This window comes from Manacus candei, unplaced genomic scaffold, assembly GCF_025592945.1.
Source record: "Manacus candei isolate 608988 ecotype Guabito, Panama unplaced genomic scaffold, ASM2559294v1 h1tg000018l, whole genome shotgun sequence".
NCBI lineage: Eukaryota > Metazoa > Chordata > Aves > Passeriformes > Pipridae > Manacus > Manacus candei.
The window spans coordinates 3,902,127-3,929,078 of record NW_026138066.1 but is presented as its reverse complement, the minus strand read 5'-3'; the positions used below and the strand labels follow the sequence as shown (position 1 = coordinate 3,929,078).

The 26,952-nt window shown below is 43.9% G+C and overlaps 3 protein-coding genes across 4 annotated transcripts; 2 read left to right on the top strand and 1 right to left on the bottom strand.

The window, feature by feature from the left end:
• Nucleotides 1-4,890: 4,890 nt before the first annotated feature.
• AGBL3 (AGBL carboxypeptidase 3) lies at nt 4,891-16,371 on the top strand. Its single transcript, XM_051784651.1, is given in 16 exon segments — nt 4,891-5,075; nt 6,842-6,882; nt 6,885-6,905; nt 8,427-8,493; nt 9,639-9,703; nt 10,242-10,275; nt 10,277-10,317; nt 10,320-10,684; nt 10,687-10,751; nt 10,753-10,794; nt 10,796-10,884; nt 10,887-10,930; nt 10,932-10,973; nt 11,968-12,047; nt 16,171-16,238; nt 16,241-16,371. Coding segments are annotated over 16 exon segments (1,380 nt in total).
• A 2,682-nt stretch (nt 16,372-19,053) lies between these two features.
• On the top strand, nt 19,054-24,847 carry TMEM140 (transmembrane protein 140). 2 transcript variants are annotated; one of them, XM_051784308.1, is made up of 4 exons: nt 19,054-19,484; nt 21,382-21,500; nt 22,096-22,209; nt 23,099-24,847. In XM_051784308.1, exons 3-4 carry the CDS (start codon nt 22,197-22,199, stop codon nt 23,734-23,736), a joined length of 651 nt encoding a protein of 216 aa, XP_051640268.1. In that variant the 5' UTR covers nt 19,054-19,484; nt 21,382-21,500; nt 22,096-22,196; the 3' UTR covers nt 23,737-24,847. The 2 variants fall into 2 exon arrangements, with proteins under 2 accessions (XP_051640268.1, XP_051640269.1); XM_051784309.1 differs by having other exon boundaries at nt 21,382-21,504; nt 22,103-22,209.
• Nucleotides 24,848-25,016: 169 nt separating this feature from the next.
• Nucleotides 25,017-26,665, bottom strand: CYREN (cell cycle regulator of NHEJ). Its single transcript, XM_051784315.1, has 3 exons — nt 26,232-26,665; nt 26,054-26,120; nt 25,017-25,750 (listed from the first exon to the last, which is right to left on the bottom strand). The coding sequence occupies exons 1-3, from the start codon at nt 26,351-26,353 to the stop codon at nt 25,511-25,513; spliced, it is 429 nt and encodes a 142-aa protein (XP_051640275.1). The 5' UTR covers nt 26,354-26,665; the 3' UTR covers nt 25,017-25,510.
• Between the last annotated feature and the right edge of the window lie 287 nt (nt 26,666-26,952).

Below are 26,952 nucleotides of genomic sequence, written 5' to 3'. Positions count from 1 at the left end.
GGAGAAAGATTATTATCTGGAGCTCATGCTCTGCCCCAGATGTGTCTGGCTCTGTGGGTGTGGTTATGACAGATTCATAGAACAGAAAAAATCTAGAGGAATCCCTTCAGTATGCCAGGGACATAGTCCCTGCAGCACCCAGCCCTCTGACTGGGCTTGGGTTAGGCACCATCTACACATCAGCTTTCTATGCTTAGTTATACAGGCAGCACGGTACAGGCCTCCAAGGATGGGATTCATCTCTCCTGACTTTAGGTGTCTATAGCATGACTGCCAAGGGGGATCTAGGCAGTAAAACCACTGCAGTTTAAGGATGTATTCATATAACCAAACACAGGCATCTGCTTCAGCATGAGTCATTAAATAGAATAGTATTTACTGGCATTCCCAAAATATCCAAAAACCTTTAACAGGGTTCAAAGCTTTGATGTGCTAAGCACTGCACAACCATATAATAAAAAGACACTCCCTATCCCTGGAGGAGTAAGACCCATGTGCTGTCACCACCCCTTTTCTCTGACTCTTTTTTTCCCCAGCCATTTCCAGGAGTGTCTCAGCATCATCCATGTCTCTCAAGGGCTTGTGCTGGAATGCAGTAACATGACTTTGGGAAGCATTTGTGTTAAAACAGGGTTGCCTCAGAACAGGGCATATACTGTTGTTTGCAAACTTTCTGACATTGTAAGGCCAAGTTTGTACCATAACATTTCAGATTTTCTTTTAGGTGATCTTAGGTTGTTTGAATATGTCTCAAGAACTTCAACCGAGACTTTAAACAGAATGAGATTACAAAGAAAAACATTAGAAATATTCCCCAAGTATTTGAGGAAACTTTTGTATATATACAAGAACAAGAACAGTTGGAGGAAAATGGGAAAGAAACATATTTACAGACGTCCTTTGTAACTCAGTAACAACAGGCTCAGAGCAATCTGTCAAAGAAAGTAGAAAAATATTTTAAATATTTTTTACTTTCTTTTTCTATACACCAGGCTTGGATTCAGGTGTGCGTCAAGTACCCAGCTATCTTCAAGAGTTCTATGTTCAGTCTTTAAAATACAGTCAACTTGTCTTTTTAATTCACATAGAAGACTCAAAATACACAAGGGTTTCTTTGGAGTTGCAAACGAAATCTTCAAAGAAAGCCCAGGAGGCTTATTAAAGTTTGAACTGGGAAACGGGAAAAATATAAAAAAGAAACCCAAGCGTGGTCACAAGAATCAGTATTGGTTGCTAGGGATGTGACGCTGTGAGATGACCCGAGAGAATAAAATATCTGGAAAGAACAGAAAAGAACAAAGAAAAAATAACTGTATTTAAAGGAGCTTGTTTGACTAAGAGCTTCTCAAATACCTGTAAAAATTCATAGACATTTACAAAATCCCTTAAGTGAGCCAGCTGTATAACTATCCAGGGAGTATATTATTTTTTATTTAGCTAAAAGTACCTGGAATATATATGTTCTTGAACAGTTTGCTTTCTGTAAAATGGAGGATGCACCTTTGAGAATTGCGGAATCAAAGGAAAACATGGAAATGAAGCCAGAAATAGGAGAATGTATCAACAATTTTATCAGAGAAAAACAAACCAAACTGTTACTTTCGGTGTTGCATTTTATCACTCCATAAACTGTATTATAGCCAAATGAAAGCAGTTGAGAAGGGAATCAGGTCAATTCGAGACATGATTTATTTTGAACCTCCTCTGTAATGTGTTTAACATAAGCACATTTCACTGTACCACTAAGAATAGTCCTATAGAAACAGAGAGAAATTTAAAGCATGTGTGCATGTTTGCACCAGGTGAAAGTGATCTAGTACAAACCTTTTCTTCATTTCTGCAACATTAAGTGACATTTAGACTTCTTCTTTGCCTCCAGGGACAGTCCTACTGACCAGTGAATAGGTGTTTAAATCATTAGCACTGAGGAGAAAAACTTGTAGAAAAGATGGACTTCATGGAGGAAAAGGCAGTTCAGACTGTTGGTTGTGGCTCTCAGTATGAAAACGACCATGAAAGTTGAGTCAATACTAGCACTGACACCGTTTCTCTTGCTTTAAAAGATTTAAACTGCATGCTGCAAAATGTTTGAGCTTTCACATCTGAGCACCATGCCCAAATGAAACTGCTGCTATTGACAGCACAGCTAGCATTTGTACATAGAAATGCAGGGCTCGTCTTCACTGCAGATTTAAATTAACTTTGTTGTAATTGAATGTTGCCTTTACATTAAGTCCTGCTGACACACAATAAACTCACTCAAGTATGATGTAGAACAGATACAGGATAGAAGTAGATTAGTGCTGCCAGTGCTCACACACCTTCCCACAAATTCCAGGTGTCAAAAAAGCATGACATCCTGCCAGAATTCACAGTAAAATGGTTTAGAGAACAATCTCCTATATCTTTTCTGCTAATGACAACCCAGACCAAAATTATCCCTATAGTTGTCTGCCCCAGTAATCCATCAGAAGCTCCCCTTTCTCTTCTCTATTATAGCAGGAGCAACTGAAGTAAAAATATTTTTTTTTTCCCCAGAACTGTGGTTTCATGCACATTTATAGGGATTTGCACACTGCCAAATCACTCTGCAAGCACAAATTTAATCTTGATCATGTGTGGGCATATGACTGCACTTCTGTCAAATCAGACAGGGCACATGATGAAGTTTTCAGTGTCTTTTTCTATTAACATGAACTTTATGTCAGCCCGGGAGGGTGGTGACATCTGATCTCTCATAAAGCCAGCCAGCATAAAGTTAACCCCTCACATTACTCTGAACAGATCCTAGAGGGCTGAAGGGGTATATAGGAGGTCAATACTCTGCATGGGGCTGTGCTGTTCTGGATGCCATTAGGAGATTACAAAAAGCAAATGGACTGAACGAGTCCTCGAAGGCCTCACAGCAGCACACAATCCCGGATGTCAGCTTATGCTGGCAATTTTCAAATGGATTTGCACTTGGCATCCCTGTTCGAGTCATGTCCTGCCAGCCTATGGGGCCAACAAGAGAGATGCTGTGTTATCCTTCACTGCTTTACCTCACATGAGATTACCTCGAAGTGAAATAATTCAAAAAAATAGATCTAAAATAACTCTGCTTGTACACTGCAAATGTTCCCCTATAATGCACAAGACACACAGGGCATACATATTTGCTTCCCTGGATCAAGAAGAGAAGCTCAGAGCCGTCTCCCGGCCCTCCCTTACAGACTGCTACCACCTCGTGGACATTCTTGTTCCACCTCTTGGCAGCAGTAACCGAAATTTTTAAAAGTCGGTTCTGTTTTCCTCTGCTCTCTTAGCTGTTCACTAGAAAAAAAATGGTTCTTAGGGAAAGAAGTAGCAAACCCAAAGAACTTTAGGTGTACTGTGACACTGTAGAAAGAATTACATGAAAGAAAACGTGTCAAAAACCTCCTTCATAAAGTCTACACGTGGATCTCAAAATGGCACCTATTTTGAAAAACCAAATAAAACTTTCAAGGAAAGATAGCAGAGATGTTTTAAAAACAAATTAATAATTTGTGAAGAAGATTTCTCTAATATCAAACAAAGCTTTAGTGCACTCATCCTGAATTCCTGCCATTCTTGATTCACTCAGAAACAAATTAAGACAGACAGTGAAACAATTTACAATATTAAGCTTAAAGAAAACATCTTAAATCAAGCTGCTACCAAGACAAACACTTTTTTACTAAGAAAGAATTTAGCAATACATAACTTCTCACCATAAGTACCCAAAGATTCCTGGAGATCCCAGACTAAAGTTTAGGCTGTGAAGTTTCCCCTGTAAACTCCAGTAAGCGACAGTGATGCCCAGTGGACAGGACAGATTTATAACACATTGGCAGTTCTTTCACTCCAATCTCTGGGCAAAGTCAATCCTGCCTCCTATCCCTGCCTCTCCTGTTAACCCCTCTAAAGGAAGGTTGACTCTTAGCAAAACATTGCACTAACACAACATGATTGAGACGATGATTTTTAATTACTACAATGATAGAAATAAAAATAGATAATTGAAATAAGAGCACATGACTGATTTTGTTTTGTGATTAAATTACAGAAATTATTGTTTATACAAGGAAAGCAAATCTGATCATTCAACTGGCATTTTGGGAAAGGAAAAAAGTAATTCTGGAAATAACAGGATATTAATCAGCTAATATTACTTTTCATCCTACAAAACAGAATAGTTTTAAGGACAGTTTAAGGATATTTTTCCCCACTGTTTTCTCATATTACAAGGGTTTTCTTGTGGCACACTGTAGTAATATAGTTACATTAAATGCACAATTTTCTCTCATCATAAGTAGGGAAACAATATGGTTCAAATTTCTTTTCTCAGAGACATAATTTATTTCAAATATTTTAATAGCATGGCACAGATGTTCCACACCTGTGTGCATCTCAGGACCACCTTCACTACAGAGAGAAACATATACATTGCTTTCCAAAGTTGAAGATGCAGAGTCTGACTCTAGAGGGGGTTGTATACATGGAATGTGATGATGAGAGGGATGAAGAAACTTTCCTGTGTGTATTAAGAACCAGTGTTCTCTCATTTCATGTACAAACTGATATGACCATAACATATATAGCCGATATAGAAGTCATGGCATTCATCTTGTGGCAGCAAACAGCAAAACTCCCATGACTGTTTAGTCCTAGAGACTGTGGAGCTGGTAGGTGTTTTGTGATTATACAGATCAAGAGTACATAGTAACGTCACTACTGTAAGACGTAGGTTTAAATTCCCCCTCTTCTGCTCAGTACAATATCACACTTACCAACCACAGTCCCTTCTGTGACCATATGTCCCCTTTGCTTTGGGCACGGTTCAGAGGGCTGGGCAGTCGTGCCTGTCCGTAATTCACAGAAATCCTGGGGATGGATATTCACACACAACCAACTTGGACTCCTCTGTTAGCCAAGGAGCTCACCACTGGTGCCTCTGTAACCAGTGGAGGAAAAGCAGGTCTTCCAAAGAGCAAACCCAAGCAGATCCAAAATTTCGTGTTCTGGATTGTTCTTCAGGAGTACCTTCAAGAACAAGAGGAAGCTGAAGGAGTCCAGTCAGTGTGTTTAGGTAACTGTGATTTCCAACACCACAGTTATTCCTGAACTCCTGTGTGAATTTCTGTTGAGCCTTCACTGTATAACCCACCAGACTTTCCTGCTCGTGCCTCCTCAAACAGCTGAAGAGCACCCTGTCTCAATTGTACACAGGGATGAGTACTATCCAGGCACAGAACAACGATGGAGTACATTACTATGGAGATTTGAACTAATTCTTCTGCAGGGCATAAAATAAACCTAAACAGAAGCAACTCTTCTCTCTGAAAATAAACAAAAGCAAGCAGTCCTCCTGTGGACTTTCAATTTCATTTTAGTATTTTAATTTAGTTTTTTTAGGATGAAGACCCCCCCCAACTCACTTGTGAGAGACGACAGTGAACAGTGTACTGTTCTTACACATTAAGACCCTTTCAAATATTCCCCTACATTTATCCTATAAAATCACAGGGTGGAAGAAAGGGGAGGAGGGAAAATATTAGTGCTCACATTACTGTAAAACTCTAAACAAAATTGGAAGTAGGTCTAGTCACACTTAATGGTTCTTGATCTCAGTGACTAGTTATCTCAGTCCCATCTTGCAGCTCACCCTGAATCACCTGTTACTGAGCCATGTATCCATTAGAGTTAGGTATCCACTACATTTCAAAAATGGTTTCATCAGTTTTGGTTTTAATTCATATTCTTTTTACATATGATGTCATCTACACCAGAAGCCAGATCCTCCAGGTGAAGCTCTTTTGTCTATTATGTTATTTTGTCCGCTGTAAAGAGAATTAGATCTAGGAACCAGATCTAAAGCAATGAGACTTTTTTTTCTGGCAAAAAACAAGTCTTAATGGCACTGGTATCTGATTAAGGCCCAAAGCAAAAACAAAATCATATGAAACCAAACTTTTATCTTTTGGCCTGATATAAGCAGATAGTAGGAAGGATATGGAATGCTTTGAAAGGGGATCATGTCTATGATTCTGTGACAAGTAAACAACTCTGGGCAGTGTTGTGGTCAATGCACAGTACCAGATTCCCAATCATCCAAATACTAGGTATTTTTTCAAAGCCTTTCCTCTGCCTAACATGTTTTCATTCAAGTGACTTCTCCCAACTTTGAAGAATTCCTTGCTCACAAGCAAATAACTCCCCAGTGCCTTCAAATGCCTCTGTTGCTTTACAAAATTCTTGATAGCACCTAATCTGCCTCTCCTGTCATGTTAGCCAGTACTATCTTGTTCTTGCATACACACTGTGTGATAAGTTTTGTAGGAATAAGCTTTGTTCATTATTTGTACAATATTGCACAGTCCAGATTTTTGACTCAGGCATTGAGATTGTAGGCCTTAACCATAACATCCTAGCCATAAAAGCAGTAATAAGTAAAGGTGCCAAGACTTTCTATAGGAACCCAAGTAAGCTATTCCCTGCTGCAGTTGAATACCAGTGCTTTGTGGTTTAATTGATTAACAGTTCATTCAACACTATTTTTAAGTTCAGTGTGGTACATATGATGGCACATTACATTTCCTTTACAGTGGGATGTAAATTTATTCTGACATGCTAAGTTATGGTATTTTAATGTAGATAATCTCTGCAGCCTGTCTCCACTTGAAAGAGAGAGACTGATGTGAGGGTTCTTTGACTTTCTTAAAGATTCTGTTTGCACTCTGTTTTTTTAAAGGGCAAAAGAGATTCTGTTATCTTCTAACTCAGAGACAGTAGTGCCCCATCCTTGGGAGCCTCAGAATCTGAATGATCTATGACCTTCCAGTCAGTTTTCCCTAGTGTACTGGCCACACCAATGTGAAGTCATCTGAACAGAATTAAGCACATTGGTAAGTTATTGTGTTATGCTTAAAATCTTGCATATGGGCAAAAAGGAAGAATGCCTTATATTTAATAAAGCCAAGAATTTATTGTTAGTGTAAGTGAAATTTTAAAAGGAAAATCATTATTATTCCAGATCTAATTGCTGCAGGAAAAGGAAAAATAATAATGCGACTAAAATTGTTATACGTAAGCTTCATTCACACCCTTCTTCTACCTTCCCTTCCACTGCTACTCTGGATCCTAAGGTTAGCAGTTTCACTGTAGACAATTTGTTCTGGTGAAGGTAAGAGTTGTTTGTTGTGCGTTATCAGCCTCTGAAGTCCTTTGCTGGGAGAAATATAATAGTTATACTGATATTTTCCTCCTCACTCTAGGATCCAAATAACTCTGGGGTCATTTCCATATGTTTGCTGCACCCTTCTCTTTCTTCATGAGTGTGCAAGTCCATGTTACATTTGAATTTACCATATCCAGTGTTCTTTACATATGTTAGATATTTCCCTGTTCTCTTTGTTACCCCCTGGAAGGAGGTTTGTCCAGCTGTAGGCCTGCATTTCTACATAGAACAATTCCTTGTCACTGCTGTCTGTATAAGCCTATATCACTCGAAGGTAAACAAAATAAAACAAATTAGCCATACATGTCAATTAGAGAGATTGCTGTCACAGATAAATTAGGTGAAACAAAGCTGCAGGCAGATAAAGTTCAGACAGGGCAAATCTGACATGCCTCAGTGTTGAGGTCTTACGGATTCAGTACAAATCTCATGTTCTAGCAATGTCAGTACTGTATTGCAGGGCTATACATTTAGATATGAATGTCAGCTAATAAGTGCTTTCATGCAGTCTGTCCAGTAGTCATACTGCAAACTTATTTTGAGATAGTAAAGACTTGGGCAGTTTTTGTGCTTTATGTATACAACAAATTGCAATTTGGAAATAAAATAATCGAAAATGCATAGAGGTGGGACTGAGATATCTATGCTCTTATTCTGTTACCTTTGAAAATAAATCCTAGCATCTTGAATGGAATAGGGTAGGACTGTTGTGAGTACTACAGTAAGGAAAGGCCTACTGTCAGAATGAGTGGGTCATCAGATTATCTTTGACATGCCAGGCAGATGTCATGTCAGCTACAGGGGGACACTGCATTACAGATATGCAGTATCTGTGTGGTCAGCAATCAGTGACTTCACGCTGTAGTTGGAGCACCTGTTTTCCTAATGGTACCAATGGTGTCTAATATTCATCATTGTCATCTGATGGTAAACAAGCTGTACAGGGAGCAGAGGTAAGTTTGCACAGCAAAAGTTTGCACATGCACAAAATAATATGTATTTTTATTTAGAGCTTAGTGAAGATTTCTTCACAGATCCAAAAAATGAGGCTCAAAAGGAGGCTTCCCTATTCATCTATGTGGAACTGGTGTAAATAGGATGAACCACTTTTAAGTGTGTCCTTTATATAATAAAGATTACAGTATAATCTTACTGCTTGTACTCCTCCTGTGTGACTCTTTTTTTTCAGATTGGATACTCACTACTCCAGTAGTGTTGTTGTACACTACAACAGGTTTGGAGATAATACAAATATAGCAAACTCTTGACAAAGAAGTTTTTATCTAGGAGAAGGTGGGAACAGGCTGATAAATCTTGCTGTGAGTTGTAGGTAGATGAAGGACTTGCTTTGCTTTCCTTTATGAATCTAATTCAAAGCCTAATGAAATCAATATGCTTTCCTATGTTATTTTAAAGTACTTGGGAATAAATTATTTTCCTCTAGATAGGGATGAAAATTAGTTACATAGTTATGCATCTGTCTCATCATCCATAAGTTCTGCCTGTACTGTTACTTATCCCAGAAGTCCAGCTCAGCTCAAGCCATTGTTCTCAATGAATAACAATATGAACCAGCTTAAAATGAGTTTGTTGTGAAAATATGAGAGGAGAATTATAATAGCCAGAAGAGAAAGTGAAAAAGATGAGAGCTGTATGACTGCAACATCAACACTGAAATCTGTTGGGAGAATATTTTGTTATCCTATTTGCTATAGTGTTTTTGCCAAAATTTATAAACAAAACCTGGCCAGATTGGATCAGTGCTTAATTACAGGCTTCTACATCTGGCAAGAATTAATTGGACAGAGTTGAAGGAACTTAGTTGCTTTATTCCACTGTCACTGGTTGAGTATGAGAGTTATTTATTCTTTCCTGTGTTTGCTAAGTTTATCCAGTTGCCTTGGATGAACTTGGAACTTCTGGCAGTTGTTGATTTTGGTCCTGAAATACTTCTACATTGATAAGAAAGCATAGTAACAGTTTTGCAATCCTAGTATAACTAGTTGTGGCCACTAAATTTTCAGAAACACAAAACTGAAAGGGAGCTGGCACCCTTTTTGAGGCCAACACAGTTAGTAAAAGCTTGTAATACACTGAAAAGCACTGGTACTCATTGACATCATGTTTATCTAGAAATTAGCTACTTCTGCAGTATGGGCATATTACCTGTCATAAGTAGGTTGCTACATTTGGTAACCAAGAAAACTGGTAATTGCTGTCTGTCTAGAAAGGAACCTCTGTTCTTTGCAACTGGACATGCTAATTTATTGGAAGGGATAAGATGTGGAGGAACACTCAGAATCCCAGCTCCCTGCCTTTTTGTAAACAAGGACAGGGATTTCTGTTATAGTCTTTTAGTTGCTGTTCTTTAAAAAGTGCAGCTTTCCGTGTTCTTTATTAGTGACTTGAATTTCATGCGCAGGCAACTGGAAGTGATTCTTATTCAGCCTGTCCAACTCTCCAACAGTGTGTTGTGGTGTTGTGGTTTTCAGGCTTTAATGAAACTTTCCAAGTGAGGAGCTGAAAACTGCTGCCTTAAGTATGGCCAGTTGCCCCTCCTCTCCTGAGGAATGACGTTGTGCAGGCAGTTACAGGCAGTTAGCAATTCTGGGGATAGAAAATATCAAGTTGCAGTAGAATATGGGTGCTTGTTTAGCACTGAAGGTGTTCTATAGGTGATAATCACACACACAAACTCAGCACCTTTTCTTAAGCACCTTCTTTTAAAGTGTAGAGCAGAGAATGTTTTTAGAAATTCAAGTTGTTATTAAAAGTCCTAATCAAGATATCAGTTGCATTATTGATATGCTCAGTGGGAGTAGGCATCTTTTTCTGGCAGCTACACAGACTTTGATTTATAGCAGTGTAAATCAGATTTGCACCTGATTCACTGTGGTGTGCACATGACAGCACACACTATTTAACACTATATCATACTGCAGTGCTAACCAGCAAGACACTGTTTGTCTGCTCTCTGCCTACCAACATTGAGTTTGCATACTAGCCGACCCACACACTGACCTCTGCACAAGCAGACACACAGTGGTACTACTTACAAGTAAGCAATGCACAGGCAGGGATTGCTTCACTACTGTCAGCTTTACCAACTATAACAGCCTATCTAAATATGGCTTGTGGTCATTGTTGTACTCAGAAGTTAATGCAAAGACACAGCATAAGAAATGGCTGCTGAAGGACTGGAAATTAATCAAGCATTAGAAAAACAATGTGAGGCAAAGTGGACATCACTATTTCTAACTTTGGATGTTCCTGTTTCCTCATGACCAAAACACCTGCTACTTTGCCCACTATTATCCTTACCCCTACTCCAATCTGTAGGAGTATCTGGGGGCCATCTCTAAAGATCCAGTGAAGTCCAAATTCTTCAAGATTCACATCTTATGCCATTCACTGGCAAGAAACACCATCATCATCATCACTACCACCACCATCCCCCTCCAAAAGTGACAAGGAAGGCTGTGATACTGACAGTAAGGGTGCATCCAGGAGAAACAGAGTTCCTGGATAATGAAGGGCTTCATGGATTTCATTCTTGGTAAGCAAAGCTCAACTCCTGTGGGACAATTTCATCTTGAAAGTAGTACGAATGTTGAATCCAGATGGTGTGATTGTGGGAAATCACCACTGCTTCTAATGGGCCATGACTTGAATTGCAAATATAGATCTATTGTAGGAGGAATGTTACCCTTCCATCTGGTGTACCCAAAACATGATAAAAAGATAACCTCATTTTCTTTCCCTTAGAAACAGTTGATTTTCCTTTCCACTATATTTTTTTAGTTTGATGTCTCTATGTCCCTTATTGTTTTGATATTGTTTACATCTTTGCACAGCATCCAAGCGTTTCTGACTGCTTTGTTTAGATTTAGTTGCATTTCAGAGTGGGTTATTTGCAGGTTTTCCTTTAATATACTTTATCCTTTCTGGTAATAAATTATATCTTCAAAGCAAAAAGAGTTTTCATCAAAATGTTTTCAGCATATTTCTCCCCATATCCTCTGCAAAAAATCTAGTTATCAAATTCCTTATTTCTTTCATTTGCTTCTTTTCTGGCATACAACTACTTTCTAGAATGAGATTAGGTTCAGAATAGATCCCAGATGTCCATTTGACAGCAAAGATTGCCAAATTTACTTGTTTTGATATAAATGGTTTTGACTTCCTATGCAGACTTCCAATCACAAAGACATTGATACCATGGATATAAAACTAAACCTTCAGGTATTAAATTAAACCTTCAGCAAGTAAACTAAATCTCTCTAGTTTAACTTCTACAACAAATTAATACAAACAAAACTCTTGTGCAGAAAGTCAGTGTCAGAAATAGTACATTTAATGTTTTTCATAAAACAGCTTGTTTTAAATAAGATTTGTGTTCCTTCACGTGACTGGTTTGGCCTATAGATCCCTAGCTTACAGGGATTGATGCTTCAGGCTGCAGACAAAACACACATTTGAAAAGACATATGAAAGAACACACACGTGGAAGACTTGGAGTCCATAGGACAGCATTTCCATAATGCTCTCTTAAACTACTGCGTAACAACAAGCAGGTAAAGATCCTCCTAGGCCTTTTCTCCTGCCTCAGTTAGTCCAGCTGTGAATAACAGAGTAGTCTATAGGTCTATAGCAATAATAAATTTGATAGTGACTTTCTTTAACCAATTAAATAAATTTGCAGTGTTTCTTATTATTTGCTGTGCCTGAAGGAACACAAGAAGGTAGTGAAACAGCAAGCCAGGGTGAACTCCAAGGTCCTAAATTCTGATGTGCTAGACTGGAATGCCAAGTAACTTAGAATTATTTAGATATCCCACAATTTATTCTATGTTCTCCTTATCTCATAAAGAGTGTCAAAGGAAAAGTTATAAATGTTACTAAAATTAGACTTTTACTACTCACACTTCTTAATTTAACTCTTCTTAATTTAACACTACTTAAAAGATTCCACACAAATCTTATAGCCGAATATAGGAATATACAACAGGGAATGTGGCAGGAGGAGAAAAGGGAAGATAGAAAGTGGTTGTAAAATGGCTCATCACATCATGTGAAATGTCTGTTGGTATAAGGGATATGATAGTCCATTACTTAATATCTATCCTAGAGTAATTAAGCTTTAACAAAGGCTCTTGTGTGGATTATGTATGATTCTTTTAATGTGGTTCTATGAAGGCATCCCTGCCTTTCTTTGTTCTTGAATGCTTCTTTTACGTATATTACCATTTTAAAGACTAAACTAAATGGATGAGAAACAATCCCTAACTTTCTGTGAGAAACAATACCCTAACTTTCTATGGTGGTCTTCTGTGTTTGTCTGGACTGCTCTTACCTTAAGCAGTGTTACACCCTTCCAGTTCTTTTCCTGAGTTTGAAATCCCCTCAAATCAGTTATCCAACAGGATTCTGTATCTCCCATGTTATCTGGCAGCTATAGGTGTATATTCCTTCCACTTCTATCCCTCTGATGTTCAGTCCCTGCCGTGACCTGGTTTAACAGAATAAACCAAAGCCATCAAAAAGAATGAGATGGTTTTCTGCTGGGTTAATGAGTTAAATCAGATCACACAAGATTTTTTTTTTTTTTTTGAGCATCAGAGCCAGTTTAAGGAATGGAGTAAAACACTAGCTATGAGTCACAATCAGTGCAAGAAGCTTCTTACTTCTCTTCCTCTCATGATTATGGGCACTTTCCCATGTGGATCTACTTCAGTGACTAATTAAGTTTATTAGATAAAAAGACTTACCAAAATTTCTGTTATTGTTCTTGATGACAGTTCTTAGAGACATTTGAAAAAAGTGAATAGTGAGGAATATCACAGCTACAGTAGAATTTTTGACAGAAACGCATGCTGGAGCTGTACGTAGCCCTCAACAGCATTTTGCTGCTGTTCAGCCCTAGAAAACTATATGGCCTTAAGGATGTAAAACAGAAGCATTGTTATGGTGACCTAGAGAAAACTGTCATTTGGAAAGAAGACACATTGATATTTTTATGGATAATATTCTTTTTATGTATATAAACATTATAATGCTGACTGCTTTATTAATGCTTTTATTGGTTCAACAGCTATACCAGTGTTTCTCAAGCTTTTTGCATTTTCTGCCAATCCTTCTTTTTAGAAGCCCCAACACTGGAAAAACAGAGCAGTGGCAATTAATGCTACTGAGAAAGCATGGATGTCCAGGTTCCCAGACTAAAAATAAACAAGCCATATTGAGTAGGAAGTGAGGTCCCTTGTCAATATGAGATGTTTATATCCAGGTTCATTTGCTGAACAGAACAGCATAAAGAATTCAATCTTGAGCAGCTTGCTTATATGTACTCCTTCTGGCATTGTTATTATCATGTTTATTTGCAAATGTTGGGGTTTTTTTTGATTTGTAACTATGATATGCCCTCATGAATTAAAATGGCTACATTTCTGAAAAAAAAAAAAACAAAAAACCCCAAAATATCAGGAGAACATTTTCACATTTCCTTAGCATCGCTAAGGAGAGAAGTAATAAAATCAAAAATACTTGTATTTTTCATCCCAGGATGAAATTTACTAAAGGGTCATTGTCAGAATATAAGATGTAATATTTTTTAAAAACTTCTCCATTGTTGCTATTCATCATCCTACATAACTATTTAGACAATGTGAGTCTTGTTGGAGTTGACAAACACTTAAAGATCATAGATAAAAATAATATAGTCTAATGTTATGTTCCTACATTCATTAAAAATAATTTAATTTAGATATTTTTTATAATGCTGAGAACCTAGCAGCTTGCAAAATGAACACAAGTTGCTGAGTCTTCTGAGCTTTTGAAAATCATGCTAAATACTGAATGCCGAGGTTGCCCTCTGCGTGTGGGGGAAAAAAAAAAGACCAGCCCCTTACATGTTAACTCTTTTTCCCACTAGTTATTGAACTCTTACCAAGCTTCCCCTGTCCTGATGAACGCTAATTGAACAACCCATAAAGGAGCTGACTGATAATACCTTCTGGTCAATCAGTCTTTTGGAACTTGATAATCATTCATTCCTGTTTTTATTCTGCTTCACAGACTCAAGGCATTGATACTCAACAGGTATCTGACCCAGTGAAAAAAGGTAAGCATTATACGTTTGGTTAATTTTTTAAATCCAAATAAGACATTTTTTTCTATAATCTCAAACCTCAGTAAAGAGTATGTTTCACAAAGATAAGTACAGAGTTCTTTGGCTGGGGTTTCACTCAGTCTCAGCATTTGGAAGAGTTCATTTTTCTATAATTTAAACTGTCTCCATCACATTATTACACTATTATGTATCGACTGACAACAGTCTCACTAGTGAAAAAATAAACCCAAGGCAAATTCCAGAGAGGGAAAAAAAATATTTGCTCCTACTGGCAGTAGGGTACAAGCATTTGTAATAATTTGCAGAGCAGCACTAAAGCCAGCTGCAGCTAACCTTGTCCATGGCTGGCTGGTGGCACATCTGCCAGATCAGGTCAGGCTGAGGGAGAGTCCAGGGGCCTGGGCTGCAGCAGTCACTTTGGCACTTGAGGAGATGTGGTCTTTACCTGCCATCAGTGCTGGGGCTGTGCCTGTCACACCACCCAAGGCGCTGGAGAGAACCAGGTCTGGAGAAAAAAGACACATGAGCCACCCACAGTACAGAGGGAGAGACGAAATTAAAAGGGAGTCCCTCTTTGCCAGCCTCTAAGTCTGGGCACAAATCATTATGGCTGTAATTGGCTTCTGTGCAGCAGGAGGTGCAGTTAAGTAGAGTTTAAGCACAGTTTAAGTTTGGTACAGTTGAGTATGTTGCAGTGTTATGACGGGTAAGAGCTTGCCTGCCAAAAAGGAGATTAATAAAGAATGTTTTTTAAATGTTTTTGCAGTCTTGGCACTTTCTTCCCCAGCTGCAGCTGTTTGTTCCTAGTTATTGTGGATCATACCCAAGGGGAAAAACATAACAGATCACATTCTTCTAGGCTTTCCTGGAACTGACATTGCTTAGAGGAAGTTTAACAAAAAAATAAACAAATGTCCTGGCTCTTAATATTTTTTTTTCTGTGTTTTAGATCCAGACTGGAGTATTATCCAACATAATAATATGTGGGATAACGTGAGAAAATAAAGGTCAAGACAGGTCAGGTGGCACAGACACTCCAAAACAGACAGTTACTAGTTTAGAATGGTTGGATATCTTAAAATCACAATATTGTCTCAGTGCCAGTGCATAGCTCACTGCTAGCACATTTCCTTCTAGGTTCTGGTGCTCTGGCAATGAACAATGAAGGCTGTACACTCCTATGGGTGCAAGGTCCTCACTTATTGTCCATGCTTACTTTCCTAAGTACCCACCTACTGATAGCACCAAATGTTCTGTGTCTTGCTGAGCATGCACTTGGCTGTTGTTGGTTCACAGAGCAAAGCAGATTTAGCAAGCCAGTTAGACTGCAGCGGAGCCTGCCCCAAAGACCTTATGAAATAATACATAATAATTTATTTGCACTACATGATTTCAAGGACTTCTGCTTTGCACCTTACAGCTTAGACTTTGCTACACGAACTTGAAAATTGTAGGGTTTCACCTGATAAAAAAGAAAAGAAATATTTTTGGTGACTGTTTTTACTTCTGTAATGGTAAAGTAACCCTCTGCTGCATCTGTGATAGTACTTCTGACTGACTCAGAGGGGGTAGTGGTATAGTAAGCATATGATTTGGCACTTACGGCATTGTGGTTCTTTGTAGCTTGAAATACAGAAAATTACTTTTTTTTTTCTCATATGATTCTTAAGAAATGCTTCAGACTACAGTAGCAGGAAGTTTACCTCTAAGGATTTTCTATTCCGTGTGGTCATATTTACGTATATCTTGTCATGAATTTCTGTGGAGATACAGTATTTTCTGGACTGACCTCTGCATCTTTTAGCTCTGAGAGTCCCACTCCCAATGCTAAAGGCATTTATGAAAAGTCATCTGTGCAACAGGAGGCAGGAAATTTGTGTACCATGATATGATCCTGTCCAAAAGAGAAAATTTTCATTCACCCAACTTTAATCTGTTCTCCAGAAGATGAGGAAAAAATGGTTAAAATGTCTTCAAGACCGCAGAGAAGACTTTCAATATCTAAATGGTTTCTCAGTTATTGTTCTAATCAAAATACAAAAAAGACTAGGGTTTGGTTCTGTGTGGAGGGTTTCTTGGTCTAGTTACATCATGGTACTGAAAGACATAAGACACGGTAGCAGTACATTAGCAGTGCTGGAAAACTCCCATGTGTTCAGCAGAAGCTGATATGCTGTGTCAGATACCAGAACTGTTTTCATGGAGCTTCCCATGGAGCTGAAACACTAGAGGTCCTGAAGCTTGTTGACCTCTTTGTGAACAGCCCACGGAACAGAGCGTAGAAAATCTCAACCTAATGGCAAAGAATATCTCTGACCCTGCACTATCCTTCTGCAATTAATGGGGGAAAGGCTCTAGCCATAGGTTCATTGCTTCTCAAATGTATCAGCATGCCATAAAGGGATGTATGGTCTGACTCTGTGAAATGTTGGAATTAACCTTTTTAGAGTGAGGTTAATAGAATGTCACATCACCAGAGCAATAAAACCAAGTCCTATGCCTATGACTAAAGTTTCCACATTTTAGCACTAGAATTTGTATCTTGCTGTGGTTCCCCTTTAGTAAAGAAACCAAAGCCATATACTTTTTTTAGTGTATAGTAACACTGTAATAGTTGATATGGATTTGTTCTTTCCTCTTTTTTGGCTCAAGTCATGATTGTAGCACAAAGAGTAATTCAAAAAAGGAAGAAAGAAAAATGAAGGAGAGGTTCCCCTCAAGAAACACAAGACCCAAGAAAACCAGAACAGCAAGCAAAGATGTAAATTTTGGAAAGAGAAAATCTTGCCAGCCACAAGGCTGGCAGCCAGGAGGGCCAACCATGTCCTGGGGGCCATCAGGCAAAGCATCGCCAGCTGAGGGAGGGGATTGTCCTGCTCTGCTCTGCACTGGTGCAGCCTCACCTGGAGTCCCGTGTGCAGTTTTGGGTACCACAATGCAAGAAAGACAATAAACTATTAGAAAGCCTCCAAAGGAGGGCAACAAAGGTAGTGAAGGTATGAGGAGTAGCTGAGGTCACTTGGTCTATTCAGCCTGGAGAAGAGGAGACTGAAGGGAGACCTCATTGTGGTCTTCAACATTCTTATGAGGGAAAGCACAGGGGCAAGTACTGATCTCTTCACTCTCATGACCAGTGACAGGACTCGGCATGAGTCGAGGAAACTGCCTGAAGCTGAGTCAGGGGAGGTTTAGGTTTGATATCAGGAAATATCATTCTTCACCCAACCAGAGTGTGGTTGGACACCGAACAGGCTCCCCATGGAAATGGTCACAGCACCAAGCTTGTCTGAGTTCAAGAAGCATTTGGATAATGGTTTCAGGCACATGGTGTGATTCTTGAGGTGTCCTGCACAGAGCCAGGAGCTGGACTTGATGATCCTGGTAGGTCCCTTTCAACTCAGCATATTCCATGATTCTATGATAGTATTTACTGCTCTGAGCAGTGCAGAGAAGGCCAGAGACAAGGAGATCTGTGAAAAGGCTAAGGCCAGGATGTATGGCCATCTGGCACGCTCATGAAGGCTGAGGTGCAGGAGATATGGAGGGGAACAGCCACCCCTTTAAGATGACAGTGGCTCCAGGGAGAAATGCCATGGCACAATGGAGCAGTCCCACCGTGGCAGTCATCCTGATTACCCCAGCAAACAGGACTCCAATGAGAATTGAGAATGTTTGTGAAGGAGATGCTTATGCCTTCTACCCATGGCAGTGAAACAGCAGCCTCCCTTGTGGTGCTGAGATCAGCTAAGGAGTAGATCACCAGACCAAAATTACACACCCTTTTCCTTCCTGAATGACAGAAAAGTGAGTGGCATGTTGACAAACTGAATTACCACCCCTCTTGGGAGCACAAACATGCCTCCTGCCAAGGGATGTTACTTCACTGGAACAGATGTCTTGCCCCAGAAGTCTCTGCTCATTCCTCAGTTTCCCAGCCAGCAGCCCAAACATTAGAGGGAGGCCATGTTCAGCCTCAAGGCTTCCTTCTTTCTACTCCTCACCACTTTCAACTCAGCAGCTACGGACTGCTGGGCTTTATTTGCTGCAAGCTTTCCACCCCAGCCCCTGATTTCTCCCAGAAGAACCCCTGTCTAAGCCATCTATGATCTGAACCACCTTGATCCAGATCCTTGTCCTTCTGCATGCTAAAGTTATTCCACATACACAGGCCACATAGGAAGGCACCTCCCCACTGTCACTTGCATGCTGTCTATCCACTGAGTTTCTCTTAGGACTTCCTCCCATATTTCCTTTCACCTACTTTGTGCTCTTGGATGTTAGTGCCGGTATTACAGGCTCACAACATGTGTATCACATGGAGATTTCCAGACCATGCCAAAAAATGGAATTACTAGGTGGAACTCTGTGAATCTACCGGGTGGAACCTAGCTTCATGGCTAGGTGTCCCACATGTATCAACCCCCAACACACAGCTCTCCTAACAGACCTACCACAAAGACTGCTAAATGGACAAAGGGTTCTGGATCTGGCCGGGAGGACTAAAGGAAAGAGAGTTTTGCCCCTTTCGTCACTCGAGGTTTCAAAGCTTTCCTGTAGCAGAAGGCACCTTACCACTTCCCCTGCACTGTGCTGCATAGGCACGGTGTCTGCAGGCGAGGGGGAGATTGAAATTGGGTGGTGCTGGGTCTGGGAAGCAGAAGGAGAGTTCAAAGTCCAAGGGCAATGTCAGTGAATTCTGACAGTGCTGTGGTACTGGGGTCGTTGCTGGGACAGTCAGTCACCTCTACAGAAGTGTCCAAACAAAACAAACTCATCTAACCCCTGGTGGACACGCAAGCTACTACAGTAGCACGACACTCATGGTGAACTTAGCCAGGTCAGTTATTACTGCCGGTTACCACAGCCGGGAGAAGGAGATGCAAACCTGGCCCCGGCTCTCATTGTGGTGGCTGGGCTTGGCTTGTTTTCTTCCTCATATTTGGACGAGTCATATCAAAATCGAAACAGAAAGCAAACAGCACGTGATATAACAGGGGCTGGCTGTGTCACAGCCCAGTCAGCTCAGAACCTGGCAGCACACAGACCAGCTCGGCTCCCCAGGGCACCTCAGCCCTCTCCAGTGTGCCTCAGCTCCGCACCCAGTCAGATGGGCAGCCGGTAAGCATCCTCCACCGAGTCCCCCACCTTTTTAACGCTACTGGCATTGGAGGGAACTGCCAGGAGAAGAAGTGGTGTGCAAATGTCTTGGAGGGAGCAGGTCCTTCCCCAGCTGTAGGACTCTTTAAGGGCAATTCCTCTACAGTCTGTTGCATTTGCCGCTGGCTGATTTTTGCTTGCTGGCAATCCTTAGCTTGTCAGTGGCCTGTCTTCACCTATGGTTTCTCTGCAGATAATCCTGCCTGAGGGGAGAGAGGATTCCGGGAAGCCGAGGGGCTGGGAGGGGGGGCAAGTATCGTGAAGAAAAAGTGCTAAGTCCAAAGCTGCCTTCCTTTCCCACCGCTCTCACATGGCATTTCTCCCTGCAGCAGCCAGGGAGAGGGGATGCAGGAAAGTCAAGTCTTCTGGAGGGCTCTTCGGTGAAAGAGAACATGCCCACCCCCTCGTCCTTTTGCATTCAGGCATTCTGCCAGCAGCTTGTTGGAGGAAGCGCAGCCCCAGCCTGGGAGGCTGCTCACCTCCCTACCAGCAGCAGAGGAAAGGGCTGCGCAGTCTCAACAGCACAGAAGGTGCCACATCTCCCACAAAGACATCCCAGAGAGCTCCTGAGCCATGCAATGGAGCCTCTCTGCCGGGGAGACTGAGACACAGAGCTCTCCTATGGTGAAACCCAGTGTTTCCAGCGATGCCTGTCCAGAAAGAAGGAGGCTGAATCCAGGCTGGGGCTTGTTGTGCTATGCTTTGATTCCTCTTTCTTGCACTTTTGAGGAAGAGCCACAGAATCTCCTGTCCAAAGGCATAAGCACCTCCTTAGAAGTGGCAAGGCTGCAGATGTTTGGGAAAAACCCCAGCTGTACCCTGGGTGACAGCTGGGTGACAGCTCTTTCCTGTTTGTTCCTTGCTTCTCAGCCAGGTTGCCACCAAAGGATGAGCTGCAGAGCTCACAAATGCCGTGCTTGCGGCTGCGCTGGTGGCAGGGTGCTAGGTCTCAGCCTTCACTGCCAAATGATACATCGCCTCCAGGCCAGCCATGTGCTTTCTATCCAGCTGGCACAAGGCACCCACTCCAGGCATGTTTCTGTCCCTGTCACAGTCACACCTAGGGACAGGGATTTACCTGCTGGGCTGGTTGGAGAGGCAGCAGGAAGATGAGGGGCAAAGCTGCCTGAAATTTGACAATGAACAGAGTGGCATCACTGGGAAAAGAAAATATGTCTTTATAGACATAAGCCTCAAAGCAAAAAAGAGGGCAAAGATACCATGGGGTTTCCCCAGGCCCTCATAGATGCAGAGATCACACAGCAGCCCAGGGTCTCTGAGGTGGCTGTCCTCTACCTGTGCCATATATATCCACAAACCTGCTAGGAATTTAACTCTCTGTCCCCTCTCTAGTAAATATGTGCAAGGAGGACAATTCTAATAGCTTTTATGTTTTATGGATGCTGGGGGAGTAAACATGAGATGATTGAACAAAAACCCTGTATTTCTACAAGCTTGCCTTCCTAAGGAAGTCAGTCTAAAGAAATATGACAGCAAGTATTGGTGAGTGGGCAAGGCCAGGAGCTGGCTGGGCTGTACTGGTCCCAGCTCTGAGGTCTAACAGAAATCCCTGGGGAGCTGGTCAGCTAACCAAGAGTCCCTTCCAAGTGCAGCTTGTTCTGAGGGCTGTGAGGCAGGACAGCAGGGAGAACAGTGGGTGGTGTGAGCCCTTGTGGAACAGGGAGAGGAAAAGCAGCAATGCCTGGCTGCAGGAGACCGTGTGTAAGACAAACAAATCAAGGGGCAATATCAGGGGCAAGACAAACCATGGTGAAATTACATGTGCCTGAGGTCTCATTCTGCAGCACACTGTGCCCAAGCATGAATATTTTCCTTGTTGCTTGTGTCTTCATTGTAGATTCAGAACAATGGGCAACCTCCATGTGACCTTCCAGTCTCTCCAGAAGCCTGTTGTGAAGAAGACCTCCAAGGGAAGCTACAAGAAGTGAGGGAAAAGTGATCAGGGGAAGTGGACAGGTTGGTGTCTGATGCTGTGACCCCCTTCCATGCTGTGTGTGTGCTGCTCCTAGCCATGACTGTGTGGAGAAGAAGTTTGGGACAGAGAAGCTTTATCTCTGTGCTCATTAAACAGAGGTGCCCACTTCCAAGTATCCAGGGAGAGACAGGGAGTGGGAGGGGGATGCTGAAGGGTCTCTAGTCACCAGCACTGCAGCCAGGCACTGGGTAAAAATTTAGTGGAGTCTCTCCTGCTGCTCTAAAAACTCAGAGGCTGGGCTGTACCAAATCCAAAAGCAGCTTTGGGTGATGGCCTAGAGAACATCCAGGACATCAGGATGATATACCACTAGACAATAGGCAACAGAGGGGGGACAGCGGAACCAATGTGAACTTTTTGAAGGAAAGTGGTGAATGATTCTCAGGAGATAATGCTTGTCAAAGGGGAGGAAAGTTATTTGCAAAGCCTCGAGCCAGAGGCTGAGCTTGAAGCCAAGATCTCCAAGCTCTTTGTCTTGCTTGTGTCTCTTTGCAGATCTGGGTGGTCTGTGCTGTGATGTCATGTGGATCTGCAGCCAGTGATACCTCTTCCTGATGCCACTTTCCTGTTTTTCAGTGTGAAGCAGAAGCCTGCAAGAGGGCACTGAGGACAGTTCACATTTCTGGGAGAGGAGCAATCTTGGGTTTGCCAAGCAGTCCAAGAGAGGAGCACAGAGGATGGCAATCACAGGTCTGTCTCAGTAACACCCATGTCCCTGGGCCTCAGAGGAGGGTGAGTGGCTGCAGGTTGATCCGTGCCTCTCTGAGCTGGACAACAGCCTGTCTGTATAGGGCATTGGTCCTTAGGCAACCAGGACAGAGGAGCACCATGTCTGCCAGCCTCAGTGGTGGGAGCAGAGCTGCAGGCAATCAGTCCTGGTGTGCTCCGAAATCTATGGGCATGCAAGGACCTCAGGTGCAAGTGGAGCTCAGGTGCTGGAAAAGGGTGGCATCGATGGCACTGACTGTCCCAGAGCTATAGGATGGGGCAGGGAGGCAAGGGGAGCCCTGCAGTTCAGATCCTGTCATACCTGCATTTTACTCAGTAGTCCAAAGATCACAAGGGATGTCCTCGTCTGACCAAAACTGAAAGAAAAGCATTTTCCCAGAATAGCTCTTAACTCCTCCTTCTTTTACTCAGAAGTCCAAAGATCACAAGGGTTGTCTTTGTCTGACCAAAACTGAAAGAAAAGCATTTTCCCAGAACAGCTCTAAACCCCCTTCTTATCAGACAGCAGTTTTGCTCCCCTCTCATCACTGCAGTTTGCTGACAAGTGCCTCTCTATTCAATATGAGATCATGGTGCAAGGGGCATGTGTGGGGCTGAGTCATACCATCCTCCCAGTGCTGGTCCACACACAGGACATCATTCAGCCACCTTTGCTGTGACAAAAAATGCACCTAATGCACCCCCTCGACCCAGTAACACATGCAGCACAGTCCTAGGCAGGACTGAGATGCTTCAGTTCTATTTGCAAGGGGAGTCCTAGACTCCAGCGACACAGGCTCAGAGCACATCTTGGGAAGGGTGCCATAACAGACAACAACTGAAGGGTCCCCCCCTTTGTGTTTTGCAACAGGCATCCCCACAGCAGGCTTTTCCATGGCACCAAGAAAGCATATAGGCACCAGGATGGGTCTGCTGCAACAGAGGTGTACAGGGTACCTGCTCTGTGTGCTGAGTCTCCTCGAGGCTGCTGGGACCCTGAGCTTGATGGTCTACGCACTGCTGTGTGAAGCTGGAAACCTGGTTGACATCCCTGACAAACGCATTGGCTTCTACAATTTCTGCCTGTGGAATGAGACAGCTGGGGAGCTGCAGTGCCTGGACTACAAGCATCTACAGGTGATGGGCATCAGCCTACCAGAAATGGCGCTAGCCAGGGTTTGTGTGTATACCTGCCTGGTCTTCAGCATCTTCTACCCCCTTTTTGTTGTAAATGTGCACTACGCAGAGCAGAGAGAGGGGTGGAAGGTGATCCTCATCATACTCTTTATCCAGATGATAATCCTGCCTGGAGGCCTGGGTATGTTTCTTTTACAAACCTCACAGTGGATTCACCCCTCTGATTTCACTGGGGGCTTCCTGGCACTGCTTGGGACTCAGGCTCTGCTACTGCTTCAGATTCTCACTGCCACTATGTACCTCAGCTGGGTCAAGTACACACATAAGTGTCAAAGGCCTTTTACAGAGAAGGTCCTGCCCACTGAGATTTGACAGTGAAGATGCAAGAGCTAACATTAACCTGATTTAAATTAGTAATGCAAATGCAGCTTTAGTCACTGGCAAGAACTTGATCCTTAGTCCAAAGGCTCATGTTCAGCCATGCCCTGGCATATTGCTGTGTGCAGCACTCCTGTGTCAAGATGGCAGCAGACACCAACAGCCACAGTGTACCACAGAAGCTTCCCAGGAACAACAGCGTGTAACACCCCTTAGTATGGGGCACAGCATCAAAGCAACAGCACTTCTGGCCCTGACCCAAAGGGCAGTGAAGAGATCAGAACCAGTATACAGTGGACACAGTCCTCTGTCCTAAGCTAATATCTAGCTTAAGTACAGGCAAGCAGAGAAGAAAACAGGCTTCCTTTCTTGGAGTTGCCCAGAGAATCTGCTCCCTCTCCACCTCCTGGACTAACCAGGGATGCCTTCAAGGTAATTGTGACTTGAGGAGCTGTGGCTGTACGCTGCCATCACAGCAGTAGCAGCCTCAAAGGTGCACTGAAAATACTCTCTTCAGCAGGAGCACCTGTACTTTACCAGCTATAGTATCTGGAGTCACTGCCTTAGTTCACTGAGGCAATGTGCCCTACATCCAACCCCAGAAGCAGCAGAGCACCTGGAGAGGCAGCCTAACAACTTGATGAACAGAGTTCCAGTGAGGAGGGTTTCCATGAGGAAGCAGAGGATTTTGGTGCAGAGTCCCAGGTTTGTCCCCACTGATATTATGGTGCTGAGCCCAGCACTCCAGCAACCTTTGAGACTCCAGAAGTGGTTCTGTGTGAGGGCAGCTCACCACAAAACCAGCTCAGGACACACTACACAAGGGTGTGCTCAGGGAGCAGGGCCAGGGCTGCCAAAAGGCTGGGGTGCAGTGCCCCAGGTAGGCCATCATAGCCAGAGCACTGGATGGAGTCTCCATGCCATGACAGTGCACAGCAGTGCTCCGTGCCATGTATGTAAGCTTGCACAAAGAAACATCTGCTTTGCCCTCGTTCCCTCTGGGGACATGAGGGTATGTTTTCTTTCCTGCTTCAGCCTTGGTGGGGATGTGGCTGGTGATGGTAGTTTGACTGATTCTTCATTTCAATAAAGGCTCTCACACCTGGCCTCATGTGGTTTGTTCATTCCCCTTTTGGATTGGGAAGAGGATACTGAGGGGTATTCATCCCTTCCCATCACCCCATGCACACTGCCATAGGGTCAGCCCCCTCAGGACAGTCCCAGCCCTGCCAATCTGCTCTCACTCATGTCTTCCTCAGCCATGGGAGGACTGATGGAGTCTGGAGGCAAATTTAGCATCAGGTCCAATGTGGACAGCCTGCCAACCCCCACTGCAGATGTCACAGAGGGACCACAAGGACAAGGGAGCCCACAAGGCTGAACCATGACTATTGCAGCTCTGCAGAGCAAGCAAAGGCATTCCAAGTCAGTAACTCCCTGCTCCCTTCCAGTCCCAACATTGACCCACCAAAGGGACGCTCACAGAAACCAGAATGTCCTCTTTAATCTGTCCATGCTCTGAGATGCCAAACAGAAATGAACACATCCTAATTTGGAGCCAAATCCCACTGAACCCAGCACGGATTGGGTGAAGTGAGTGCCTCCTTCCTTTCCCCTCCCCGGCTTTCATGGGTATCCTACCAGCTCCACAGGGCACCAACACAGCAGATACACAGCCTGCTCCAGGCCCTCCTCCCACTGTCCTCAGCACCATGGGAAGGGACACTCGCCCCACTGTCCCCCCTACTCCTGGAGAGTCACAGAGATGTTAGTTGAAAAAGATCTCCCTGACATATTTCAGAACGTCGTCTTCAGAGTTCTCCCCGCCTGTGCTCTGTGTCTCGGCACCAGCACTAGCACCAGGAGGGGACGGAAGCGCCGGACTGTGGTCGCTGCCTTCCCCCGCGTTGGCCTTGCTCCCAGGAGCCTCGTTTAGCGTTGGCTGAAGCTCTTGCTCCTCTCTGCTCCCAGACCGGGCCTTCTCTTCACTTTCCTCGCACTGTAGATTCTGACCAAAGCGAAAACAAACAAACCCGGCCGTGCGTGACTTCACCCCGGGAGCACCCCAAGGAGTAGGGGGTGCAGCCCACCATCCCGCGAGACAGCCAGGTCCCAGGTCCGCGGTGGAGCCTGGTTCTGCCCTGCAGCGCCCGGCAACGGCTGCGCAGCTGGGATCGAGAGGAGGGGACCGGGAAAACTGTGCTACACCCGGAAGGGCCCCCGACCCGCCGCCGGAGAGGGGCCGCCCGCAGCCCTGCCGCCCTCCCGCGCTCCCTTACGGCAAGGCCAAGTCCCGGAGGTCCCGGCTCACCTCGGCCAGGACTGCCAAGGCCACCTCCACCAGCTCCGCCTCGTTCATACAATACACCGCCGCCGCCCTGGGCCGCGCACAGGGGAGCGCTCAGCGCGGGCAGCGCCCGGGCTCGCCCCCCGCCCGCCGCTCCCGGGCTCGCCCCCCGCCCGCCGCTCCCCCGCCCCGGCGGCGCTACCTGGGCGCTGCCGCCGCCCGCCGCCGCCCGGCCCGGGGGGACGGGGACGCCGCCGCCGCCCGCTCGGCCCCCGCCGCCCCCATCCAGGCCGGGAGCTGCCGCCGCCGCGCGCCCGCCGCCATCCCCCGCAAGGGAACACCGCGGGAGGGGCCGGGAGCTGCGGGGGCAGCTTCCGCCCGGCGCTCCGACCCCGCTTCCTCGCTCCCCCGGGAGCGCGGGGCACCCGCAAGGGCGGCTCTAGACCGCCGCACAACCCAAGTCACGGCAGAGCCCCGTGCTTGGGCAGGCGGGGCGGGAGGCGACGTAGGCGGAGCAAGCCGGCCGTGGGCCAGCTGCGGAGCAAACAGCACGTTCGGAACAGTTGCCAGCCACCCGGGCCCTCGCTCGCCGCTGCCGGGGCGCCCTCCGCAGGCTGTGGCGCGCAGTGCTGCCCCTGCCGCGGGCGGGCCCTGCAGGAGAGAGGAGCCTGGTCAAAGTATATAGAGTAAAAATCCCTTTAGGAATAAAGCATGTCTGAGGATTGTTCTAGCAAAACAAGATGTTCATTCCTTGAGGCTTCTGGCACAATATCAATGTTGTGCTAATGCATCATTTTGCATAACATATATTTGGTCTGAAATATACCTTTAATATTTTATTTCCCTAGCAGTTTGGAGGGTTTTTTTAGTCAGTGCCGGAAGCACCCAGTGAAAAAGCACAAGGGTCTTTTCTCCGTGCAGGA

What these genes read in the sequence shown, in the direction of transcription:
- CYREN (XM_051784315.1), bottom strand. Translation starts at nt 26,353, where the DNA reads ATGGCGGCGGGCGCGCGGCGGCGGCAGCTCCCGGCCTGGATGGGGGCG. An exon ending in CGGGCGGCGGCAGCGCCCAG is followed by an intron (nt 26,121 to 26,231) that starts GTAGCGCCGCCG and finishes TGCGCGGCCCAG; the next exon opens with GGCGGCGGCGGTGTATTGTA. An exon ending in CCTTGGCAGTCCTGGCCGAG is followed by an intron (nt 25,751 to 26,053) that starts GTGAGCCGGGAC and finishes CGCTTTGGTCAG; the next exon opens with AATCTACAGTGCGAGGAAAG.